This window comes from Episyrphus balteatus, chromosome 3 (genome assembly GCF_945859705.1).
Source record: "Episyrphus balteatus chromosome 3, idEpiBalt1.1, whole genome shotgun sequence".
NCBI classification, from domain to species: domain Eukaryota; kingdom Metazoa; phylum Arthropoda; class Insecta; order Diptera; family Syrphidae; genus Episyrphus; species Episyrphus balteatus.
The window spans coordinates 78,740,476-78,765,157 of record NC_079136.1 but is presented as its reverse complement, the minus strand read 5'-3'; the positions used below and the strand labels follow the sequence as shown (position 1 = coordinate 78,765,157).

Sequence of the window (24,682 nt, the reverse complement as noted above, 5' to 3'; positions counted from 1 at the left end):
ACACTCTTTTTTTTTTTTTATAAATTAAGTGAATCCATTAATCTATCGAAATTTGGCATCACTTTAAAGTAATACCAATTTCCATCATTCCAGATTCCACCATATTCACCATTGATAACAAAAACGAACAGAACAAAATGTCAAAAAATCAGTGTTTTCTTTGCACACATATCCAAGGTTTTTTCTTCTTCCATAGGTTCCATAAAAAAAATTTCTACTTTGAAAATTTTTTATCTCTAGAAAAATTTTCCAATTCCAATTATTTTACAAAATATTTATTTCTATTACCAAAAATATATATATCACAAGTGTAATAATACAATCCTAACGAGTTCAAATACAATAAAATTGTTACATTTTTCATTGTAAAAATGTCCAACCAACGTATAAGAAAAAAATATAGTGATATGGAGTGAAAAATAACGTAATGGCCACAAAGAAAAAATACTCTTCCCTTACTACAACACTGTTTCTGTTGCTGGTGCTGTTGTTGCCAACTCCAATGTGAACCATCAAAGTAGTTGCTGCTGTTGGCCAGTTGTTCTCTTTTTTGGAAAGAATTTTTTTTTTCAGTTTTTTTCTTCATTAGAAAAATGCGTGTGTGATTCATCATAGATGTGCGAAAGTATAGAAAAAAAATGCAATTTTTATAAAATTTCTTTCGCTCTGGTTGCACTCAGCTCAGCACCCGCCCATTGCCACCCAAACCGCCCCTCAATCGACTCTCGACGACTGTGTGCTGCCTTTTGAAAATATATAAAATATTCGTGTAGTTTGTGTGTTTTTTTTTTGTTTTTGCTCATGTGTACTTGATTGTTGTGTACACTGCATTTGTTTTTGCACTCAAAATAGAGGAAGTAGCTAGTAGCTACACCAAACGCATTAAAGACTATTAACCAGCCACACAAAAAATAGTGTGGCTATAATAAATAGGGACTGAGAAAATTAAGGGAGAGAGAAAGAAAGATTTAAATTAAATTGCAAAAAAGAACAGGAAGAAGAAGAAGAAATTATGTCCAGTCGTAATCGGACTATATTGAATGTTAATTTGGACGCTGCCATGGCAAATGATCCACTCAGAGAGCTATTTGAAGCTTGCAAAACGGGCGACATAACAAAAGTGAAGAAATTGATCACTTCGCAGACTGTTAATGCCAGAGACACGGCTGGAAGGAAGTCCACGCCATTGCACTTTGCAGCTGGTAAGATTTTGTATTTTTTTTTTCTTTTTTTTATATTGTTTATATTTTTTTTATTTTGATGACATGGACAAAAGGGTTTCATGTAGTCTTTTTGATCTTTTGATTTCTTTCTATTATATTATAAGTATATTAAAATTAAAAATAGAATTATTTTTTTATCGAAAAAAAAAGAAGATAAGTTTAGGGGGTTTTACAGGAATATGAGTATCAAGACCAGTTAATTTGTTCCACTTGATTTGTTTTGAATTGATTGTTAGTCATTCTCTTTTTTTTTGTCTTGTAAAAATTATTACTTCAATGAATTTTCCAAAGTAGGTATGAACGAATGTGACAAAGAAAATATTTTTGTGTCTTTTAAGGTCATTCGTAAATAAAATAAAAAGCAAATACCTAAGGTTAAAGTATTGAAGTCTAATTACGAAATTAACAGCATTTGACTTTCTAGATAGCCTTTGATTTATACAACCTCGTTATTAATTTTGCAATTTAAGCAATAAATGTTATTATTTTCGCTATGAAGCGACATAAATTTGGATGAATGTGGTGGTTCAAGTGCAATGCTACGAAGAGATCTTAAGCTAATTAACTAAGGGCCAATTTATTGAGCCTCCATTAAAATTTGAAATTTATCGTTTTAGTTAACAGCGTCGTTAAACTAAAGTATACGTCATTAAAAATTCATTTAATTCACTCTACATTAGTTAAAGTCTTTACAATTAATGGAAACTTTAAATTTAAAACTCCATTAAAAATATCCTAGGGATTTTTTTAGTTTTTGAAAAATAAAACTGTCAAAAGCAGATATTTGTCAAATCAAATGTTTTTAAATTTGAAGATTTGAAGGAAGGAAAAACAATACAAAAAACATAAGAGTCCCGTAAGTATTTTGGAGCCGTAAAACCATTGAATAATTATATATAGAAGTGACACCGATAGTTTCTAGCGCTACAGAATTTTATTTTTTTCGGCAATCAGATGTACTAAAAAATCCCCAGAGAGAATGGGGCTTGTCTTAGAAAATTATTTTTCCAAAAATTTGTTTTTAAAAAAGGAAATTTCACAAATACAAACGTAACAAAACAAATATCAAATAAAAATAAATTGTATCAACACGTCGACATCCTATAGTAGAAAAAAAAATAAGGAAATTTTACTCACACATAAAACATAAAACAAATATCAAACAAAAATAAATCGTATCGACACATCGACATCCTATAAATGAAAAAATAAAATAAGGAAATTTTACTCATACATACAAAATTACACAAATATCAAACAAAAATATTGAAAAGTTAGTTGACATTATAAATGTATCCATAGTAACTCGAAACTAAAAACAAGAAATTTTTTATTAACGACGAGAATTTGAACAAAATTAAATATTATTGTTGTATATCCTAGGCACGTTATAGCTTATAGGGCATGAAAGTTACCCTTGTTTCAATAGTCCTATTAGCGTAGGTGACAAGGTGATTGCTGTTTAATTTTGCTTTCTGAGTTCGTATCCCCACAGAGATTGCTATTTTTTTATATTATATTTTGTTTTGGAATATTATGAAATGCGTAACAATTAGAGTCTTTTTTTGCTGAATCGAAACTTAAGCATTTAATTACAACATAAATCCTTATGTGACAGTTTACGCCGAAGTTAAAATAGAGCCTTAAAATTTATGTTCAACATGAATTATTTAAGGTTCGTTTCAGCTAATGGCCCTTAAAGAAAAAAAGAAAAACGTTAAGAAAAACTCAATGTAATAATTTAAATGAGGTAAGAGCTCAAACCAATAAGTCGTTTTGGCTCAAACTTTTTGTTTATTTTTGATTCCAAGGAGGGAAATTTGAAATTTTTTAACGGCACCAACTAGAGATGCTGCAAATAATGATTCGGTCGAATACCGAACATTCGACCACGCTTATATGTACAGTGCGGTTCACTTGGTTAGACGCACCAATTTTCGTTTACATAAATTTCATTTTTTTTTGTGTGTGTGCAAGAATAACCAAAAAAATTGTATTTATTAGAATGGTTATTTAGTTCTTAATAGAAAAACAAAAAGAATTAGTGGGTGAGTGGAAGTTAACGGTACTTTTTAGTCCTTCTTGTCCTTGATGTAAGAAAAAGGGCAGCTTTTTTCGGTTCACATGATTGGACGCACACCTTAAATTAGTTAGTTTGGCGAGATCTATTGCACTGATTATTTTAATCTAGGATGTTCAGCATTAAAAAAAAATCACCGAAAAGTTGATGTTCTTCCCGTTAGCCTAGCTTTTTCTTTAATTTTGCTCGGGATAGAGCTGTTTTCGACGCTTTTTTCATAAATTTTCATTTTTCCTGGGGTGTTAAAGCTTCTATTGTTCCTCCTTTGAAGTTTTTTTCGTAGGAGGCACTGTTTTTAAATAATTTCTCTCGAAATAGTCACTTCATCCTATTTTTTTTTGGCAATGGGGCTAATGGAAAGACCTTTGGAATCCAACGCGTCATTTATCCCTTATTCTTTCGCGCTCAGAAATTTTGTTAACAGATTTTGAATGAAAATCACTAAAAATTAACTTCTTGATGTTTAATCTTCCAAATTTAATCAAATCAGTGCAATAGATCTCGCCAAACTAACTAATTTAAGGTGTGCGTCTAATCATGTGAACCGAAAAAAGCTGCCCTTTTTCTTACATCAAGGACAAGAAGGACTAAAAAGTACCGTTAACTTCCACTCACCCACTAATTCTTTTTGTTTTTCTATTAAGAACTAAATAACCATTCTAATAAATACAATTTTTTTGGTTATTCTTGCACACACACAAAAAAAATGAAATTTATGTAAACGAAAATTGGTGCGTCTAACCATGTAAACCGCACTGTACATTCACTTACTATTAGGCTATTATTACTATAATTCACCAAAGCTTATCATTAGTAAATTTGATTTTCTACGAGCCTTACCAATAACACTGGTCTGCAAGGAAATCCTCCTTTACATAAAACTATACTTTTCTAGAAGATTTTTCTATACTGATTCCGAATCCGAAGTCAGAATTGACCTAGCACATCATGTTTTTTAGATATTCCCGTTGGAAAATCTCAAAAACCCATTTTTTCGATGTTTTCGAAGAAATATTTTGGCATAATGTAATCTTTTTCAATTAAAATTGTTATAGTTTATAAAAGAACTTATTTTTTTCTTTCAAATTCAGTTTCAATCTTCTCAATATCTCTTTTCTTCTCCGAGATATCTTAATTTAAGTAAGTTTAGTAGGTTTGGCATATCTTACCATAAAGAAACTGATAACCTAAAAATTATATATCTTTCTCCCTAGAAACAAAAGTATACTTTTCTTATAGTTTTTGATGTGCTGATTTTGAGTCCGAACTCAAAAAATTTCGGTCAGCTCTGATTTTTAAGATATAGTAGTTTTTTTTGAGATTTTCAAAATACTTTAATGCGAATATCTCAGAATCCTGACGTGATAGAATTTTTTTTGACTTCGGATTCTAACTCATCACATCAAATACTATAAGACAAGTATACTTTTGTTTCTAGGAGAAAAAAAAGCATTACAAGGCGGTTTAGTGAATAAGATATTTATAATTAGAAAAATAGTATATAAAATTACAAAACACGTAAAAATTTTGTTTAATGTATTTTATTATGGTTTTCTTTACATATCCCTCTGTAGGCACACCTCTTTTTTTTTTGACGTGATAGGCACACGGGTGCGAATTTGGTTTATGCTTTTTCATGTCGCTAGAACTTTTTTCGGTCACAATATTTTATAGAGAATCAAGCATGAAATTAATGTAGAATATTCCGAGGAATTCGAATATTGTATTCACAATTCCGAAAAAAAAAAATATTTTCACCCTTATAAAGAGACTTTTTTGTGACTACTTTTTTGAAAAATCGTAATTTTTTAATTTTTGTCCTGCCATATTATGAGGAATAAGTACTTCAAATTTGAGCTCAATGCGACAAGTAGTTTTAATTTTATACAAGTTCAAATGAATCTAAAAGGATGATTTTTTAGAAACTACCCACATTTTTCAAAAATCATTTTTACAAAAATGGTACCTGATAGAATTTTTCTGAAACCAGATTTAGATTTAAGAAAATCTAATCTTTCATAATATCAAAAAGTTATTTGAAGGAGAAAAAAATAGTTAAATTTTGCAGACCAGTGTAATCAAATTAAAGGTTCACTTAAATATTTAACTGAATTATACATATTTCTATCAACCAATATAAACAATTTAATACTCAGATTAAAGGCTAAAGCTCGGCTAAATTTAATACTTTAGTTTCATAACCATAAAATTTAACCGAGCATTAGCTTTTAACCTGAGTTGTTTTTATACACTAGCCCAAAAAGTTTAAGGAACAAAGGAAAATTCGTGATAGCTCCAAAACAAGTACCAATTCGATTTGATTTTTTCTACTTAGATAGATTTTTAGAAAAAAAAAAAATTTCAAAATCGTTGGAACCTTATAAATTTAAAAAAAACAAAATTCAAAAATAAAATTGGTATGCAATTTTGTAGAAATTACTAATCCAAAAACTATTATTTTCCCAAATTTTCTTTCTGTTTTATATCTAAACTATATAAATGCTTTTGTATAAAAAATTCGTTGAAATTAAATTGGTAGTTTGGCACGGTTCTACGGTAGGTTAATAATAATTTTAAGAAATGTCCATGATTGCCCAAAAACTATTATATAATTTTTTTAAACAAAATCACTGGTACCGTTTTCGAGAAAATTAAACATTTCCTAAATTGGTTTATGACAGGTATCGTTATTTTTGATAAAAAAAAAATTAGTTCTAAAAACCCCTATGGAGATTCTGCAAAAAAATGCTACATACCAAGTTTGATGTTACTCGGTAGATCCATTTAGCTGTTCCTTTGGGAGGTGGCAAAGTACTACTAATAGTTAACTAGCGATTTTCAATGGAACGCACTTTCAACGAATTCAATACAAATCGTATCCACTCGGGAAGAAGAGCATGAGTAGGTAGATGATAGTACTAGATTAAACAAAAAATCTACTATTAGCAGACTACCACCTCCAGTGGAACAGGGCTATAGTAATCCCATGTCTGATTGTTATCTCAACTTTTTTTTTGTACGAATGCATAGCTTGACTATATCATGACAAAATAAAAAGCATGTAAAAGCTACATTCTTCTAGTTTTAGAATCTTAGAACCAAATATGTATTTTATTTCAAATGGTGAAATAGAAAAATCATTGGAACTATCCCAAAACCACATTTTCTTGCATTTGCGATCAAAATATGCCCTTTTACCTTTTGAGTTTATTTTAACATTTTATTTATAAATATCGTTTAAATTTTAGATAACAAAAATGTTTTAATTAAAAATAAAGAAAAGTATACAAAAATGGTACGAAAAGATTTTTTTTTCAAAATTTAATATTTTATAAAAACTTTTAATTTTTATTTGCAGTTGCAAATTTGAACAAAGCCGTATATCCAGAGTCCTTGTTCGCAAACATAAATCAGTTTAAGCAAATAAACGAGGTTGTTTCGTATTGTATTAAAATACTTTAAAATAATGTGAAATATGGCCATATTGTATGAACTTGATCCCTACCTACTCTTGCGGTTTAAGAAAATAGTAAGTATATGCCACAGTGCATGTGGAAAACATTCAAACAATGTGAACTACAACTACAAAAATCCCTAATAATTTTTTAGAGCAAATGGAGGTTTTAAAAAGGATTTCTATTTTTTCACTCTCCGTTAGCGTCAAATGTCATTTCAGTAATTATGTCATTATTATTTTATTTGAAAAAAATTTGTTCGTGAAATAAGCTAAGAAATCATTAAAACAAAAACAAAAATTATGTATTTATAATAGTCCAGAATAGAATATTTTTGTAGGGACATAGGTATTTATTCATAGGTACTTATTTCACAAATAAGGTACAATTTAAAATGACTACGACTCGCAAGAAATTTTTTTCTATGGGTATGACGTATCAGGGTTAAATAGACAACACTTCATTTAAGATTTTTCTCATCTACTTCGCCTAAAGGTTGAATTTGGCTTTTTAACTAAAAGGGCTTTTAAATTTAATGTTCAATTAGTTAATGATGTCAAACTTAAAAAAAAAATCCTTAACAAAGACTGAATTAAACGAATTTTGTTTTTAATTTTAAAATTCCCTTTTTTAATGGCGATTTAAGTTTAATGGAGAGTCAATAAATTGGGCCTAAATGTCGTTTTCATTCACTCCACTGAGGAGTACCATAATCTCGTAAAGACCCTAACTACAAAACTTTCGATTTTGATTTTTTTGCATATTTGGAGTTAGGGCAATGTTTTAGTCTAGGTCTTGTTAAATACGTCAGAAAACTCAAAATATACATTTGATTTTTTTCATTTTTATATGCAAATTGCGATATTAGATTTACTGTTTCCCTCTATAACTCAGGGGTCGGATTACAGCATACGTTCGTTAACGTATGGTCACTATGTGTCCCTATCTTTTTCTACTGATTAAATAGAGACAGCAATATGTCAAAGCGTTAACGTTTGATCGTAATCGTGTGCCGTGATTCGACCCCAGAATTAAGAAAAATGTAGTTAGGGCCTTTACGAGATTATGGGCAGTAGGTATACTCCGAATTTGACTTTTTTTCTGGAGTGATGGAACGCAAATGGACCCGTTCATGAAACATTAGGGACAAACTATTTAGTCAACCATATTTTCTGAAAGCTAATTTAGTAAGCTGTGTAAAACGAGTAACTGAAATTCTTCTTGACTAACTTTTCAGTCAACTTTCCAATAAATAAATTGTTTTTTTTTTTTTTTTTTCGTTAGACTAACCAATCAGATACCCCATAACCAACATTTGACTAAAATATTACTTCAATGAATTTTCTAAAGAGAAGGTATGTGAAATGTTCAATAGTATTTGCTGTTCTTTTACAAATAATTTTTAATCGATCTCTCGAAAGTGGTGAATTTTTAAGTACATGGAAGCGTTCTACCATTACACCAATTTATAAATCAGGAAATAGGCAGGAAGTTTCAAACTACCACCTTATTTGCAAGATCTCTACCGTTCCAAAAAAATTTGAGAAAAATTGGTTTATGAAAAACTAAGTACAATGGTAAAACATGTTATCTCTCCCTGTCAACATGGGTTTATTGCTGGTAGATCTACCAGCACCAACCTAACAATTTTTTCAAACACCATTTTAAACGGGCTTGAAAAAGGTCTCCAATGCGATGTTGTATGCACAGACTTTTCCAAAGCTTTTGATAGGGTGAACCATGATATATTACTTATGAAGTTGAATAAAATTGGTTTTCATTCTAATTTACTGAACTGGAAACGGGCATATTTAAAGGGTCGGATTCAGTTTGTTCGTATTAATAACTTTCTTTCATCAATGTTACCTCGGGTGTTCCACAAGGAAGCCATCTCGGTCCACTTTTTTTCTTGTTATTAATCAATGACATTCCCAATGTTTTTTTTTAAATTCTAGATGTCTAATGACGCAGACGATTTGAAAATCTTTCGGTGTATAAAATCTGAACATGATTGCATATTGCTGCAAGAAGATCTTCAAAAATTATCGAATTGGTGTTGGGTTAACTCCTTGCACCTTAATATTGCTAAATGTCAAAGTATAACGTTTTGCCGAAAACGTACATCAATTAATTTTTCCTATATTAGAATAATACCTTTCTATCTATAGTAACCTTTAAAAAAAGATCTAGGGGTAATTTTTGATCAAAAACTTGATTTCTTAAAACACATAGACTTTTTAGTTGTCAAAGGTAATTCTATGTTAGAATTTATCTTGCGCAATTCAAAGGAATTCTGTGATCCTCACACATTGAAATGTCTTTTTTTTGCGTTTGTTAGATCTACTCTTGAATATTGCAATACTATTTAAAGCCCTTTGTACGAAGTTCACTCTTTTAGAATTGAGAAAATTAAAAAATTTACAAGGGTATTAGTAAAAAGGCTTCATTGGTACATTGATATGCCTTCCTATGAAACAAGGTGTAAATTATTTGGAATCTTGCCTCTTAATATTCGTAGAAAGTTCTCTGGAGTTATGTTTATTCGTGATGTTTTAACTAATCATATTAATTGTTCGGAAATTTTGGGCTTAATTAACTTCAATGTTCCTGCGAGGATGCTTAGAAACCAAAATTTGTTTAACATTCCATTCCACAGAACAAATTATGCTGCTAATGAACCATTGACCAGGTGTTTAAAAGAATCCAATTCTGTTTGCGATATGATCGAATTTTGTCTTGGTAGATTTTCATTTAAAAATAATTTACTCGTTATTTTGAGAAACCTTAGTGGTGGAAATGTTTAATATTATATTTATTATTTATGTTTTGTTTTTTTTCTTCATTATTGATTTTGTATATTATCTTATTTTTATTATTATTTTGTTATCGAGTAATCACTAAAGCATTGTAACTTTGTTCGATGAAATAAAGACTAAAATAGACTTTTCCCTAACGTTTCTAATCCTTCCCAATGAAAGTAGATTGATCGGGTTCAACAAACTATCCAAACTAACTAACTAACTAAAAGTTACCCATCAGAGTTTTCAAATAAAAATTTCCACCTGAAAATCGTAACTAAATATTAATAAACGTTAGGTACTAAATGCCACCTAACTTTGTATCTGACTATTCAGAACTTCTCAAAATTTAGATCTCATTCAGATGTGGTCTGGGTTGAACGCAAGGAAATGATTTTTGACTGTGTGTGTGTCATATGAAAAAAAACTCAAAATAAACAACAAAAAATCAATGCTTAAACAAAATGTCAAATATTTAAGTGTACGTGCAGGTCCATGACTAAAAACTGAAATAAATATGGAGTACCAACTAAAATTACTCCGGAGTAAAATATTTTTTACCCTTTTATGCTTGAAGGAACACATATTTACATATTGTTTAACTTCTAACGAAATTGATGCGCTGTCCGACTACATTCAAAGGATTGTTTCCCTTTACCCCCGGACTGCAATCGTCATTGTGGGCGTTGTCATTCTTCGTGGCTTCGCTATTCTGGCCAGACAACATCCGAAGGAAGCTATGTTGACAAGCCAACTCGGATTTCGGACGTTAATAGTTGAACCGAAAACACAATACATTTGTTTCTTACCTCTGACTCTGATAAATACACTGCACATCAGACCATTATGTCTTATCCGCTTATTTCTCGTGTCATATTAGTTTATTTAATGAAAAAAACACAAAGGAAAACTGTTTGACAATAAGAGAAAGCCAGCAGGGGCTGTCTCAATTCCTCAGCAACCTTAACTGGTTACTATGGTTTGAGTGCAAGAGTCCGGAAAGACCTTGACATACGCAAATCCAAGAGGACTGGGCTCTACCCAAGTATATTGAAACAGCTTTCAGTTTTTCCATTAAAAAGGCGAATATTTTTTCCCCTCTGACTACCGACCAATTGCACTTACGTCCCTTCTTTCCAAGGTCATGGAAACTCTGATTAATTCCAGTATATTGATGAAAGATTCTTAATGAACGGCTTTCGTATCAATACGTCCACTGGTGATCTGATGTTTTATCTCACCGAAAAGTGAAACAAATCTTGACATCGTCTAAGAGAAGTTAAGATTATTGCGCTTGATATTTCATAAGACTTTTGATAGATTTTGTCATCAAGTTTCTTCGTATGATAAGAAATATCTTTTCGAATGGTTTAATACAGATCCAATTGAATGGATTCAAGTCTGAAGACCATAATATAAACGCTGGTGTGCCCCAGAGCTCCGTTTTGTCTCCGATTCTCTTCCACATTTTAATTATTGATCTACTCTCTGATAATAGTGATTATAGTATTCTCAGCTTTTCACATTGGTTTGTGGATTCCAACACATGTCTTTCCAATGTGAAACTTCAACGGCGAAATATGATAAGATCATTAAATTCTTATCTTGAATGCCGATTGAGAGTAAGAAACCGCGTAGTATTTAATGTTTTTAAAATACAATGCTCCTTACTATCGTTAAAATGATCTTTGTAACTGTTCATGAGTGGAACTTACATCGAGGAAAATGTTCAGTTTTCGATCCTAAATATGTCCATTACAAACCACCTTCTGTGGAATGAGCACATATTAAATTTCGCTAAAAACGATGCGAAATGATTAGGTTTCCTAAGAAGATGTGAGACATTTGTTACCGCTTCTGATCTAACTGTAATTTTTTAAATCTGAAGTTTTTAAACTATTTAGACAGACACAATTAAGTTCTTCTATTGAGCACTGTCGTAATGTATCATGACTGTCTTTGTTCTATAGATTTTACTTAAGAAAATGTTCCAAATGAAATAGCCAGCTGCATTCCTGCCCTGAAACACGTGCCGTCAAATATAGAAATTCTTTTTTTAGTAGTACTTCGATAATGTAGAATGCATTACCCGCCTCAGTGTTTCTATCCCATTTAAATGTTCCGAATTTCAAAACAAATATGCATCGGCTCCTCCTCTTAAACCCTTCTCTCCTTTCATAAAGCTCACTCTGCCTTTAATACATTTTAAGGGTACCAAAAACCCCTTTAATGCGAGAATATTATGAAAAAATTTATAAATGAAAACACATTAAACTTATAAGTGTAAAACATGTGTAAAAAAAAATCAATATTATCCATTGCTCACATGAATGAAACTTTTTTACAAGATCACAAAATAATTTGACCAAATTAGTTAGTTTGTGTGATTTGTTAAGTATGGATATGTTCTATGTTAAAAGGAAAAAATCTCTCACAGATATAAGACGTTAAGTGAAATCTATTGCTGCAATGGTGGACAGTAAAAGACAATCAACAAGCACAGAGCACAGCTAATTGCGAACCAACCAAGCGTCTGGCCTACTTAAGTTAACACAAAGTGTTTATTATTCTACATGCATTTGGTGTAAAAGTTTCGATTTTATTCACTGTCAACATGATAACTTGGAGCAAAAGCTAAGAATATTTTATAGATTTTAAGTAAAAGTGAAATTGTTTTCAGTAAAATGGTTTATTATTTTTTTTTTTATTTTTGGAATTACAGAAGTCGTTGTGTTGAGTCATGATGGATAATATCAATTTGCTTCGAGAAGTTATAACCATTAACTGGTTGACAGTTCTTTCTATGACATTGAGTAGATAATACAAAAAGTTGTTACAATTTTTGTGGAAAGTGTTGCACTTTAATTTGTTTTCAAAGTGGCATTTGTTTCTGTTTTAGAAATTCCCTGCCCGGGTAAATATTGCTATATACTGTTTAATATTTGTTTCCTTTTATTTTTTAGTAAAAAGTGTGTTGTTTTTAATTTTCAAAAATAAAAAAAATTAGGTATAATTTACCGGCTTCCAAAAAGGAGGAGGTATTCAATTCGTCTGTATTTTTCCTTTTTTTTTTGTGTTTGTTACCTCATAACTTTGGACTGAGTGAACCAATTTTTATAATTCTTTTTGTATTGGAAAGCTGGTGGCTGCAGTGTGGTCCCATTTCAATTTATTTGAGTTGATAAATACATGTTGGCCATTTGTTTCCTGAAGATTATTTAATTTAATTGCTGACTACGCTTGAAGGTGTGCATAGGAGAAATGCAATTTTTAAGTCACTTTTTAGAACATCTTGTCTGTTATCTTACTCATAACAGGTGTAAAGTTTTCTTCTAAGGGTACAAGTGACGCTGGCTTATCTGCGTAGACGGGTGATTTAAAATTGCCAATTAAAAAAGTCTAAAAACATCGAATCGGTTGATCACACTAAAAAATCACCCTTTAATAGCATATGAGAGCTATTATTTACTTTTGCAAGGTTGATGTCTGTGTCTTATTTTATATTTTGATTTAAAATTCTGGCTTGCATTTTTTTAATTTTTATTCTTATTTTTAAAAATTAAGAAACAAGAATCTTGAATAAATTTTGTCGGTGTTATTCAAAAGTGTTTAACTTTACAAGGCTAGAAAATTCGATCGTTTAGAATATACTCCCAACTTTCGTTGCATCTGACAAAACAAGTGGATTGCATCTGTCTCTTAAAATTCTTCGCATAGTCTCTAAAAAATTGTTTTATCTTTTAGAACGCTCTTCCCCATCACCTCATATAAAAATTGCACTATTAAACATTTTAATTGTTTTACCTTATTCACCAAATACAATCTAAATTAGAGTTGCTAAAATTCTGGAAGGTACGAGTATATGTTCGAAGGTCATGGTTTGTTAAGTTGATGGTATGTCTTTCCTAAAAACAAAATTCCGATGGAGATTCCCAATAGGGAGAAAGGTTCCTGGGAAAGAAAATCTACTCTCAGTTAAATTTCTCACATGAAACTGCCAAATGTTAAAAAAATGTTTTTTTTTTTTCAAAAAATTCATATTTTCGCGGTATATAGTCGCTGTAGTTCTAATACCTCGTAACCCAGAAAAGTCTATTTTTCAGGAGAGGCAAAAAACTAAGTATGAAATGTATGAGAATCAATACAAATGATCTGGTTTTGATTAAGCGACGCTCTGACAATATCGAGGTTAGGCAAACAGGGTCTTTTCTATTACATCCGGATTTTGTTTAACAATATAATTGCATCATTAGTCCAAAATCGCCTTTTTTGGGTTACGAGGTATTAGAACTACAGCGACGATATATGAAATTATGCCGTTTTTGTAGGTATATTCAACGAACTGTCCAAAAAAATTATCAAATAATAGATTTTTTTTTAACTTCAAAAATTGTTAGAAATTGCTTAAAAACTCTTTCGTTGTTTTTTTTTTTAAATGAAAATAGAATTTTTTATCGCTTTATTCGCTTACTTGTTTGAGTAAAAATCGCTTTCATCAAAACCAAAACTTAGGAATTGTGTTTTAATCTTTCTAAATCCAATACCTTCTTCAGTAAGTAAGTAAGTAATCCAGTAATCAAATTACTTTTTTTTATACATTTTTTTTTATTATATTGTGTGGAACCATAAAAAAATAGAAATATTTCAAAAAAAAAAAAAATATTTAAAAACACAAAACACGAAATTAACATATAAGTAATTCATAAATTAATACAAAATAGAACATAATTTTTATAGGTAACGAAACTTAGAATAAAATCGAAAATGGGTGTTCCGCTATAAGATAAGGGAAATTTAAGAAGGTGATTTTGGGTAAATTCTAAGAGAAAAATTGTTTTACAGCAACAATCTATATTCAACGTTGATACCTTTTACCGAAGATTTAAGAAAACAATAACTTTCGTCCACCTTTCCTCATGTTAATGATAATTTCTATGTTAATAATAATGGTAATAACTTAGTAAAGCTCTTTATTTTTAGAGAAAATATTTTGCCTTGAAGGTGCGTTTACAAAATGTTGATATCTTTTTTGGTTGGCCAGATATACATTTTAACCTTTTGTTCCCGGAGTAACTTTTTTTTAATTTTTTTCACGAAAAAATTACAAAAATCTTGAGAAAAAGTTTTGATATTTTCTAATTACACACCAAAACGAAAAAATAATGATTGTACTAGTAATTGCATTGTATAAGGAATGTTTTGAGCTCAGACTACAAAAGGTGAAGTCCATTTTTTAGTAAAAAAAAAAACCAAAAGATAAAAATGCACCTAAAAACCAATGTGTTTTACCAAAAACTCTTATTAAACTAGTATTTAGATTGGAAAAGCAAATTTTCTAATTAAAAACATGTTTTCATATTCCATAGATTTTAGAACCATTATAATCATTCTCTTTCAGTGTTACCGTTATTTTGTACCTCTAAGCTTAAGGCTACCTGAACAATAAATTGAGAAAACCCTCACAAATTCTGCATTTTTTTTAACTAAATATAAACTTTTGTTAAGGGGGGAAATCCCTCCGGAATTTTTTATTTTTGCATTTTTTTTTTTGCGTAATAAATTTATTTATCAACCGAAGAAACTATTTTCAGTGGTCTTAGCCTTAAATGAAGCCTCAAAAGTGCCTATATAGTCCCGAAACCAATGCGCTCCGAACCTACCATAGTACGAAAACGAAAACTTTAAACGCATTTTTTTCGAAACTAGTTTTTTTCCGCGCTGTGCAATGTAACTCAAAAACTAATGAAGCTATCGACTTGAAATTTAAAGCAAATTACTCCTTAAATCATTGGCCACAACATGAACCTAAAAGTTGAATAAAATTTGTACAGTAAATATTTTTTTTTATACTTCTTTGTAAAAAAAACATGTTTTTTTTCGTTTTTTTGATTTCTAATTTTTATTTTTCATTTAAAAAAAATAAATTTAGGTTCATGCAATGCGTACTAATATCATCTAACGGAAAAAATTTCCTTTTTGATTTAAGATGATTTCCTGGACCTGTACATTGCACGGCGCAAACTGGAGGCGTCAACTTTGAAAGGCTCCAGAGCCGCCATTTTGTTATTTTTTCATTTAAAAAATTTTTTTTTTCAATTCTTGATAATGTCAGTAATATCTTGTCTTTTTCCAAATTTCAATAAGTGCTTTCAGTTTTTCATAAAAAAATAGTGAAAAAGGTGTCGTCTGGAGGGATTCCCCCCCTTAAGTAATTAAATTTTTTGTTGTCGTAGTACTCATAATGCAATAGCTCATGCACTAATTTTCAAATTTTTAATTATTGCAACAAAAAATAAAAAAATAATTAATAGGTGGTTTCATGCTGAAACCACTAGGAAGCATGGATGCTGTTCATTTTTCCTTGACCAGGATAATTTTTTTAATTTGACGCCAATTTTCTTTGACAAATGTGTGATTAACATAGATTTTTATTAATTTTTCCTTATAAGGAAAATAATAATAAACAAAAAAGTGTTTAACAAGTTTACCAGAAAACTCATACATTTTAAGATACTTGGAAAATTTCTACCAGTTGTAATCTTCAAAAGATGTTTTTTTTAAGTTTTAGTCTTGAAATGCTAAGAATAAAACATTTATTATTTTTTTCTTTAAGATAATATGAATTTTAAATGCAGTTACAACAAATATTAAGGGTCCCCTCCTTGATTTTGTATGAAGATTAAATCCCGTTTTTTGGGATTTTTTATTTTAATTGCGAATTTTGATTGATGGAGTAGTTGCAAAATGATTTACCAGATCCAATCCAGGGTATTTAATCGAATTAACTTAGTGCATCATATTATCAACAAGATGGGGTTCAAAAATACTACAGTCATACATTTAAAAATTGAATAATGAAGAGTCGTTATTCCTTGCATAGGAAGAAATGGACCTGTTCAATGTAAAAACGTCTTGCCTGAAAGCTTATAACCTTTTCTTCCAAAATTTCTGGAAATTTCTTACAGGTTGTTCTTTACAATGTTTAGATAAGCAATTCTATTCATCAAATAGTCAATTACTGCTACGTTTCGGTGCTACCTTACACACTCATGAAATAAGACTTTTACACTCGGTGCTCTACTGTTTCAGACATATTCAACGGATCAAGCTTTGTGTTTTACTTTCTCCAAAGTTTTTCACGTACTTTTGAACTTTTTAGATATGTTATTTTTTTTTACAAAGAAAGGAAACTCAATATTTACTATGCAGACAGGCATGGTTTTGATTTTTTTTTTTTTATTTCCGCATTTTTTATTTCATAACTTTTAGGTATCTATTTTTACCAAAAAAAAAAAAAAAACTCAATTAATTTTGTTATTCTAGGATATGGTCGCCGAGAAGTTGTTGAATACCTTCTCAACAATGGTGCATCCATTCAAGCTTGCGATGAAGGAGGTCTTCATCCACTCCATAATGCTTGCTCCTTTGGTCATGCAGAAGTTGTACGCTTACTTTTAAAAGCCGGAGCTAGTCCCAACACCACAGACAATTGGAACTACACTCCATTACACGAAGCTGCAAGTAAGGGTAAAGTAGATGTCTGCATTGCATTGTTACAACATGGTGCCAATCCTAATATTCGCAATTCCGAACAAAAAACCCCAATGGAACTGGCTGACGAGAATACAAGGCCAGTATTAACAGGAGAGTATCGAAAAGATGAGCTCTTAGAAGCTGCCCGATCTGGAGCCGAAGATCGTTTATTGGCTCTTCTGACACCATTAAATGTGAACTGCCATGCAAGTGATGGACGCCGTTCGACACCATTACATCTAGCAGCTGGTTACAATCGCATAGCAATAGTTGAGATTCTACTAGCCAATGGGGCAGATGTGCATGCAAAAGATAAAGGAGGCTTAGTGCCTCTCCATAATGCGTGTTCGTATGGGCATTTTGAAGTGACCAAACTTTTAATCAAAGCCGGTGCCAATGTAAATGCCAATGATTTATGGGCTTTCACACCTTTGCATGAGGCTGCATCCAAGAGTAGAGTAGAAGTTTGTAGCTTGTTACTAAGTAAAGGTGCCGATCCAACACTTTTAAACTGCCATAACAAATCAGCAATAGACTCGGCTCCAACAAGAGAGCTTAGAGATCGTATAACTCGTAAGTTAGATCGTAATTTTTTCAGCTGTGTATTTCTAATCTTATTAAATTTTAGACGAGTACAAAGGCCACTGTGTTTTAGATGCCTGCAAAAAAGCCGATATTCCAAGGCTGAAGAAATTCCTCACCTCGGAGACAGTAAACTTTGTGCATCCCTATTCTGGAGATACACCGTTGCATGCTTCTGGAGTTTCTGTAGACCCGAAAAGAAAACAAGTAAGTTGATATAAACTTTATTTTTTAAATAAGCCTAAATTTTATATATATTTTTTTTAGGTTGCAGAGATTCTAATTCGCAAGGGAGCTCTGCTTAACGAAAAGAACAAAGCATTCCTTACACCACTCCATCTGACTGCCGAACATTTGCATTACGATGTTATGGATACGTTGCTTAAAAATGGAGCCAAGGTTAATGCTCTGGATGGCCTTGGACAGACAGCGTTGCACAAGAGTGCTCGCGATGAGCAAGCTTGTCGCTTGTTGTTATCTTATTCTATTGACACAAGTATTATTTCGTTAGAAGGCTATACAGCTGCACAATTAGCATCAGAAAGTGTATTGAAGATCTTAAAAGATCCTCCAGACACTGAAACTCATTTGCTAGAAGCCGCTAAAGCTGGTGATTTAGATACCGTTAGGAGAATCGTTCTCGCCAACCCACACACAGTCAACTGTCGTGATTTGGATGGCCGACATTCTACACCTTTGCATTTTGCTGCGGGCTTCAATCGAGTTCCAGTTGTAGAATTCTTGTTAGAGCATGGAGCTGAGGTTCATGCCGCTGACAAGGGCGGCCTAGTTCCACTGCACAATGCATGCTCTTATGGTCATTTCGAAGTGACCGAGTTGCTAGTTAAACATGGCGCCAATGTGAATGTGGCAGACCTTTGGAAGTTTACTCCTTTGCATGAAGCTGCTGCCAAAGGAAAATACGACATAGTCAAATTGCTTTTGAAACATGGCGCAGATCCGAGCAAAAAGAATCGTGATGGAGCGACGCCTTCAGATTTGGTCAAAGAATCTGACCATGATGTTGCCGAGCTTCTACGTGGTAATTCTGCTCTGTTGGATGCTGCCAAAAAGGGTAACCTCGCGCGGGTGCAAAGACTAGTTACTCCCGAGACTATAAACTGCCGTGACGCACAAGGACGCAACTCGACTCCATTGCATTTGGCTGCAGGTTATAATAACTATGAAGTGGCTGAATATTTGCTTGAAAATGGCGCCGATGTAAATGCCCAAGATAAAGGAGGATTAATTCCTCTGCACAATGCATCCTCCTACGGTCATCTAGACATAGCTGCGTTGTTGATAAAACATAAGACTGTAGTGAATGCAACTGATAAGTGGGGCTTCACACCATTGCATGAAGCCGCTCAGAAAGGACGAACGCAACTTTGTGCTTTACTTTTAGCTCACGGTGCAGATTCGTATATGAAAAATCAGGAAGGTCAAACTCCGATAGAACTGGCAACTGCAGATGATGTCAAGTGCTTGCTTCAAGACGCTATGACAACGTCGTTGGCTGCAAATTCCACACTGAGCACTTCGCAAACATCATTAATTAGCAATTCACCTTCACCTGCCCCAAGTAGTGTCCCTCCTGCATGTGCTGTCCTCTCACCAACCACTGAAACTGTAACACTGCCATCAGGCGCCTCGATGACTCTGAGTGTACCAGTTCCGTTAATGTCGACACGAATGAGTCCAGCTCAGGGAGCAGAATCAAACGCACAAGCAGATATGTGTGAGGAAGTGAGTGATCCAGATTCGATTACGAACGTGGCTAGTTTCCTGGCAAGCCAACAACTTGATCATTTGATTGAATTGTTTGAGAGGGAACAAATAACGTTGGAAATTTTGGCTGAGATGGGACATGAAGACTTAAAACAAGTAGGAGTTTCTGCTTATGGATTTAGACATAAAATTCTAAAGGGCATTGCTCAACTTCGATCGACAACCGGTAAGGGATTTAATAACGCATACATAATAATATTATTTGATATTGTATATATTTTTTTTATTTTAAGGAATCGGAAATAACTTGAATCCAGGAACACTTTTAGTAGACTTACTTCCAGACGACAAGGAATTTGTTGCGGTCGAAGAGGAAATGCAGGCTACTATTCGCGAGCATAGAGATAATGGACAAGCTGGAGGGTATTTCCTTCGATACAACATTATTAGGGTATACTTGTAACTTTTCGAAAAAAGGATTTTTCATTTAAATTTTGTATTTAAAGGTACAAAAAGTACAGAATCGTAAACTTTGGGAAAGATATGTGCATAGGCGACAAGAAGTTTCCGAAGAAAACTCTTTGCAAGCCAACGAACGAATGCTCTTCCATGGAAGTCCGTTTATTAATGCCATTGTTCAAAAGGGTTTTGATGAAAGACACGCTTATATTGGCGGTATGTTTGGAGCTGGCATATATTTTGCTGAACATAGTTCTAAAAGTAATCAGTATGTTTATGGAATCGGCGGAGGTATTGGATGTCCATCGCATAAAGATAAATCATGCTACGTATGTCCAAGGTGAGTTTTAAAGAAGTGAGGTTAATAGAATCGGTATATAAACCCTTGTTTGAATGTACCTTTGTTTTCTTTTTGCAAAATCTTTTCATGAATTACAAAACTGGTTGTGTAATCTCAATTCACAACGTGGTACTGGAATTTAATACGTCTAAAACTAGTCTAACTCTGTTTATGACAATAATTTGATATTTTAAATAATTTATTTTATATTGGGCACATTCGGGAAACATTAGAGACTAAATATTTAGTCAACAACATTTATGGAACGGAAATTTAGAAAAAGGTGTAAAACGAGTTGGGGACATTCTTCTTGACTAACTTTCCAGTCAACTTCCCAAAAATCAGCTACTAGATACCCGAATCTTGACTAACTTTTTAGTCCCTAACGTTTGTGAACCAGCCTATTTTAGCTTATTGATGAAACTCGTTATCTAAACTGACAATGGTCAATTTTGTGACTTACCCTCTTAGTATCCGGGGCCAAAGATATATCAATACAAATAATAGTTAAAAAAAAACACCAAAACAGTCTTTTTCAGAGCAAAAAAAAAAACAATAAAAGTTTGAAAATATGTGTTTATTTGCCTTGAAAAACGCTGTTTGAATTCAAATTGTAATTATCTTTCCTTCGAACTTCGACTTGAAAAACTTTTATACTTTTTTGAAAACTGCAATAACAGAGAAAGTTTTTAAAATAACAAACCAGTGCCACAAAAATTTTTTCCGGATGTTGTTCTCAAATAATAAAAGAAATTGAGTTTTTTATAAAAATTGGAACTGTTAATTAATTTTGTAGCGAAATGAAAGGGTCAAAATCATGAAGGTGGGAAATTTCGATGACCGAATTCTTAAAAAATCAACTTTGTTTTATGATACAAATTTCATGAACGGGCAGAGCACAAAAATGTATATTTTTCAATTTATCGTAAAACCCCAAAAATTAGTACTAGAAAAACGTTCCTCGAAATAGTGGTGATCTGTTCAAAACGACTTTAGAGGTCTAGAAATAGTATCAATGTGAATGATATATTATTATACTAAGATAGTAGGTCTTAAATAAATCAAATATAACTTTATTTCTTGGGGCAGAGACCGATTTCTACAAAAAAATGCTTTTATGCACCTCCGAAACACTTAGGCCATAAGTAATTTTTTCTTTTGTTTTTGTTTTAACTTTTTGATAAAATTGTTTATTACAGCCATACTTAGATAAGATACTGAGTAAAAATACAAATGACAATAGAATGACAAATCTATATAAAATATATTTAAAAACTGCTTGCAGCACCCTTTTGTACGTTAGATGATTTAAATATTGATACATTAATAAATGTTGGTATTATGCGTCATTTTTCTTGGGACAACTTTTATCAATGTATGAAAAATAACAAAACTTAATTTTTTTGTAAGAGATGTACCAATTAATAAAGAGTATTGTGTATATTATGTAGTGTTAAGAAAAGAAATACTCAAAAATAATTAACTTTTATGTGATTTTAAGCCATTTGATTTTCAGTTTTTGAGTTATGACCATGTCCGGGACCGCTTTTTTTTGGGTATATTAGATGCAATGAAAAAGAAATGGAAACTTTTCTAACCGAAACAAATATATTCTTAGATGGTAAATGAGAAAAAAGATTTAAATAAATGTTATTTTGATTAAAAAAAGGGGCTTTTTCTTTCAAAAAGATTACACTCACAACGACGTTAAAAACCCGAATTTATCCAAAAGTCGATTTTAACGAAAATTAAGTACATAGTAATAAAATATACATTTCACTTCAAAACTAAACAATGAAACAGCTCAGCTGTAACTTAGTCAAATTTAAAATGATAGCACCTTTTTAGGTAAGAAAATTTACTATTTATTTTGGTTAAATATGGAAATCTTACTTAGGGCCAACAACTTTTTCTTTCAAATTGCTTTTTTTTTAAAGCTGTTTTAAAACATTTTTGAAAAATTCGTACTCAAACTAAAAAATAAGAAAAATGTTCACACAAAAATTTCGAACTATTTCTATTTTTTTTAGTTACCTTTAACTTTTTAAATCAATAAGAAGAAAAACATAAACAGAGAAAAAAAACAGTTTTTTCACTCTAAATAATGTGTCTGGGCTCGTTATTTGGACTAAAGATCATTTAAAACCATTAAAATTTAATTATTAAATAATGACGAAAAGTATCAATTGGTTTTTAGAAAAACACGATTATATTTTTTGGGCACAATGGAATATTATTCGCTTTGATTCCATTATCTTACACACAATGTGAAATTGAAGTTCCTGAATAAACTTATAAATTTTTTTATTTCATTTGCAGACAATTGCTTCTGTGTCGCGTAGCTCTCGGGAAATCATTCCTTCAATATAGTGCAATGAAAATGGCCCACGCACCACCAGGTCATCATTCTGTCATAGGTCGTCCATCTGCTGGAGGCTTACACTTTGCGGAATATGTAGTATACCGTGGAGAACAAGTAAGCTATATAAATTAATTAACTTTTACAAAATGTTTATGTTGTTAAATATTTAAAGGCTTATCCAGAATATTTGATAACATATCAAATTGTCAAACCTGAAGACAGTAGTAGCGGAAACGAGGAATCATCAAGATGATGGATGCCATCTGTCGGCTCGACGCCAACTTCATCACCAGCAAATCAACAACAGTCACAGCAGCAGCAACAGCAGCAACAATCATCATCCACACAAAAACAACAACCACAGCCGCCCACTGTCCAAGCATCAACATCACAATCGCCACACACAGTTGCCGCCACCGCCGCCTCTGCTGGTGATGCGTCCCTGTCATCATCGACTTCCTTTTCGTCCGTAGATACCAACCAAACGCTTTTGAACGGTTTCAGTAGCGGAGTAGCAACATCATCATCTGTCAATAAAAATCGATCATCATCTGTTTCCAATGGAACAAATCGATCGTATCGCACTAAGTACAGTCAATTCATGATTATCACTCCAGCAGTTTCGATTGATCGAAATTTCGATAATGAGACCGGCGCTCCCGCTGATAATGATGTCGATGAGTCACGCTACTACAATGGCAATTATTTTCGCATGAATTTGATCAATAGCAACAATGACAGCAGTGGAAATGATAGCAGTGATAGTAGTTTCCGTTCGAATTACAATTCAACTCTGCACAATAGTCGACATCATCTGCTATCAAATAATCCTCATGGCTTCTACACATTCTCATCATGGCGCTGGTGCACACTGATTTGTGCTGCAATGCGATGTTTTGGCGGGGGTCGCAGTTCGAATGTTCCCTACAGTACATCATTCTCTCATCGTCCATGCAATGGAAACAATCGAAGCAGTAAGCAATCGTCGACGTTCAATCATCATTTGCCAACATTTACACCGCGCAAGACTCGTGATCATATGAATAATATTACATACGAATTGTGACGCAGATCATCTTTGTCAATCGTCTTGTTGGTATTTGATGTTAAATTTCAGCTTATTAGCTGCATTTTTGATCTCTTCTCTAAACTAACACTGATAATGATTTGTCGATTTATTATTATCGGTGTTGTCGTGTTTGTCGTGTTTTATAATCAGCTTTTTAATACATTATATTATACACACTGTAGGAATAATTGTACACGATGTTTATGTGTGTTTTAAAAAATGAAGCCGTTTACATTCTAAAAAAAAAAAGAAAATAACAAAGTTTAAAGGGTTCAACTTGTCAGATAGTACATTCAAATTACACACAAATTATTAGAACATTTCTAAATATCTAAATAAAAAGTATTCTTTTTTTTTATTAAATGTGCTCCCCATAAACAGAAAAGTGCACTATTATGTACATTTTACATTTTTATTTACAGTCTCTAACTTTGTGTTTCAATGCAAGATAGTGTTTTTTTCAGTTAAAAAGGGTTTTATTTTTCGACACAACATGCTTGGACCTCAACACACTTAGTTAAGCGTTTCTCCAACAGTAAAATTGCTTCCCGGAAGTGAGAGTCTGGAGGACTTTCAAAATATTCATTTATGGTCCTTTTCACTTTTTCATTGGCCCTTAATCGTTTCCCAGATACAATTGTTTTTAGTTTCGGGAACCAGAACTCTTTTCGCGAATTCTGGTATCCAGTTTATCAAGAAGGTTAGTGTAGTATTGTCGGGTTACTGTTTAACCCTTTTTGAGATAATCAAAAAACACGATCCGTTTCACATCCCAAAAAAAAAAAACACGGGCCATAATCTTTCGTGCAGATATAATAGAAACAATTTATTTGGATTTTTTTTTCGAGTAGGTCCCCGGCTTCTATACACTTCTTCGACTGCTGTTTTGTTTCTAGCATATAGTGGTGGCTGGTGGACTAATGTCTCGTCAATGGTTGCAAATCGTCGTACAAAATCAGTTAGATTCCTTTTCAAACTCTCCAAACATTGCCCTGAAATTCTGTTGCAGATCTTATTCAATTTTGGTTCTCACGGATTCAGCTATTTCACTGA

The 24,682-nt window shown here is 32.1% G+C and overlaps 1 protein-coding gene across 1 annotated transcript; it reads left to right on the top strand.

Moving 5' to 3' along the window:
- The first annotated feature begins 171 nt into the window (after positions 1–171).
- LOC129914079 (poly [ADP-ribose] polymerase tankyrase) lies at positions 172–24,435 on the top strand. The gene is made up of 8 exons (XM_055993131.1): positions 172–1,202; positions 16,880–17,662; positions 17,718–17,878; positions 17,939–19,625; positions 19,693–19,850; positions 19,906–20,198; positions 22,518–22,674; positions 22,733–24,435. Exons 1-8 carry the CDS (start codon positions 1,013–1,015, stop codon positions 22,811–22,813), a joined length of 3,510 nt encoding a protein of 1,169 aa, XP_055849106.1. The 5' UTR covers positions 172–1,012; the 3' UTR covers positions 22,814–24,435.
- Positions 24,436–24,682: the final 247 nt, after the last annotated feature.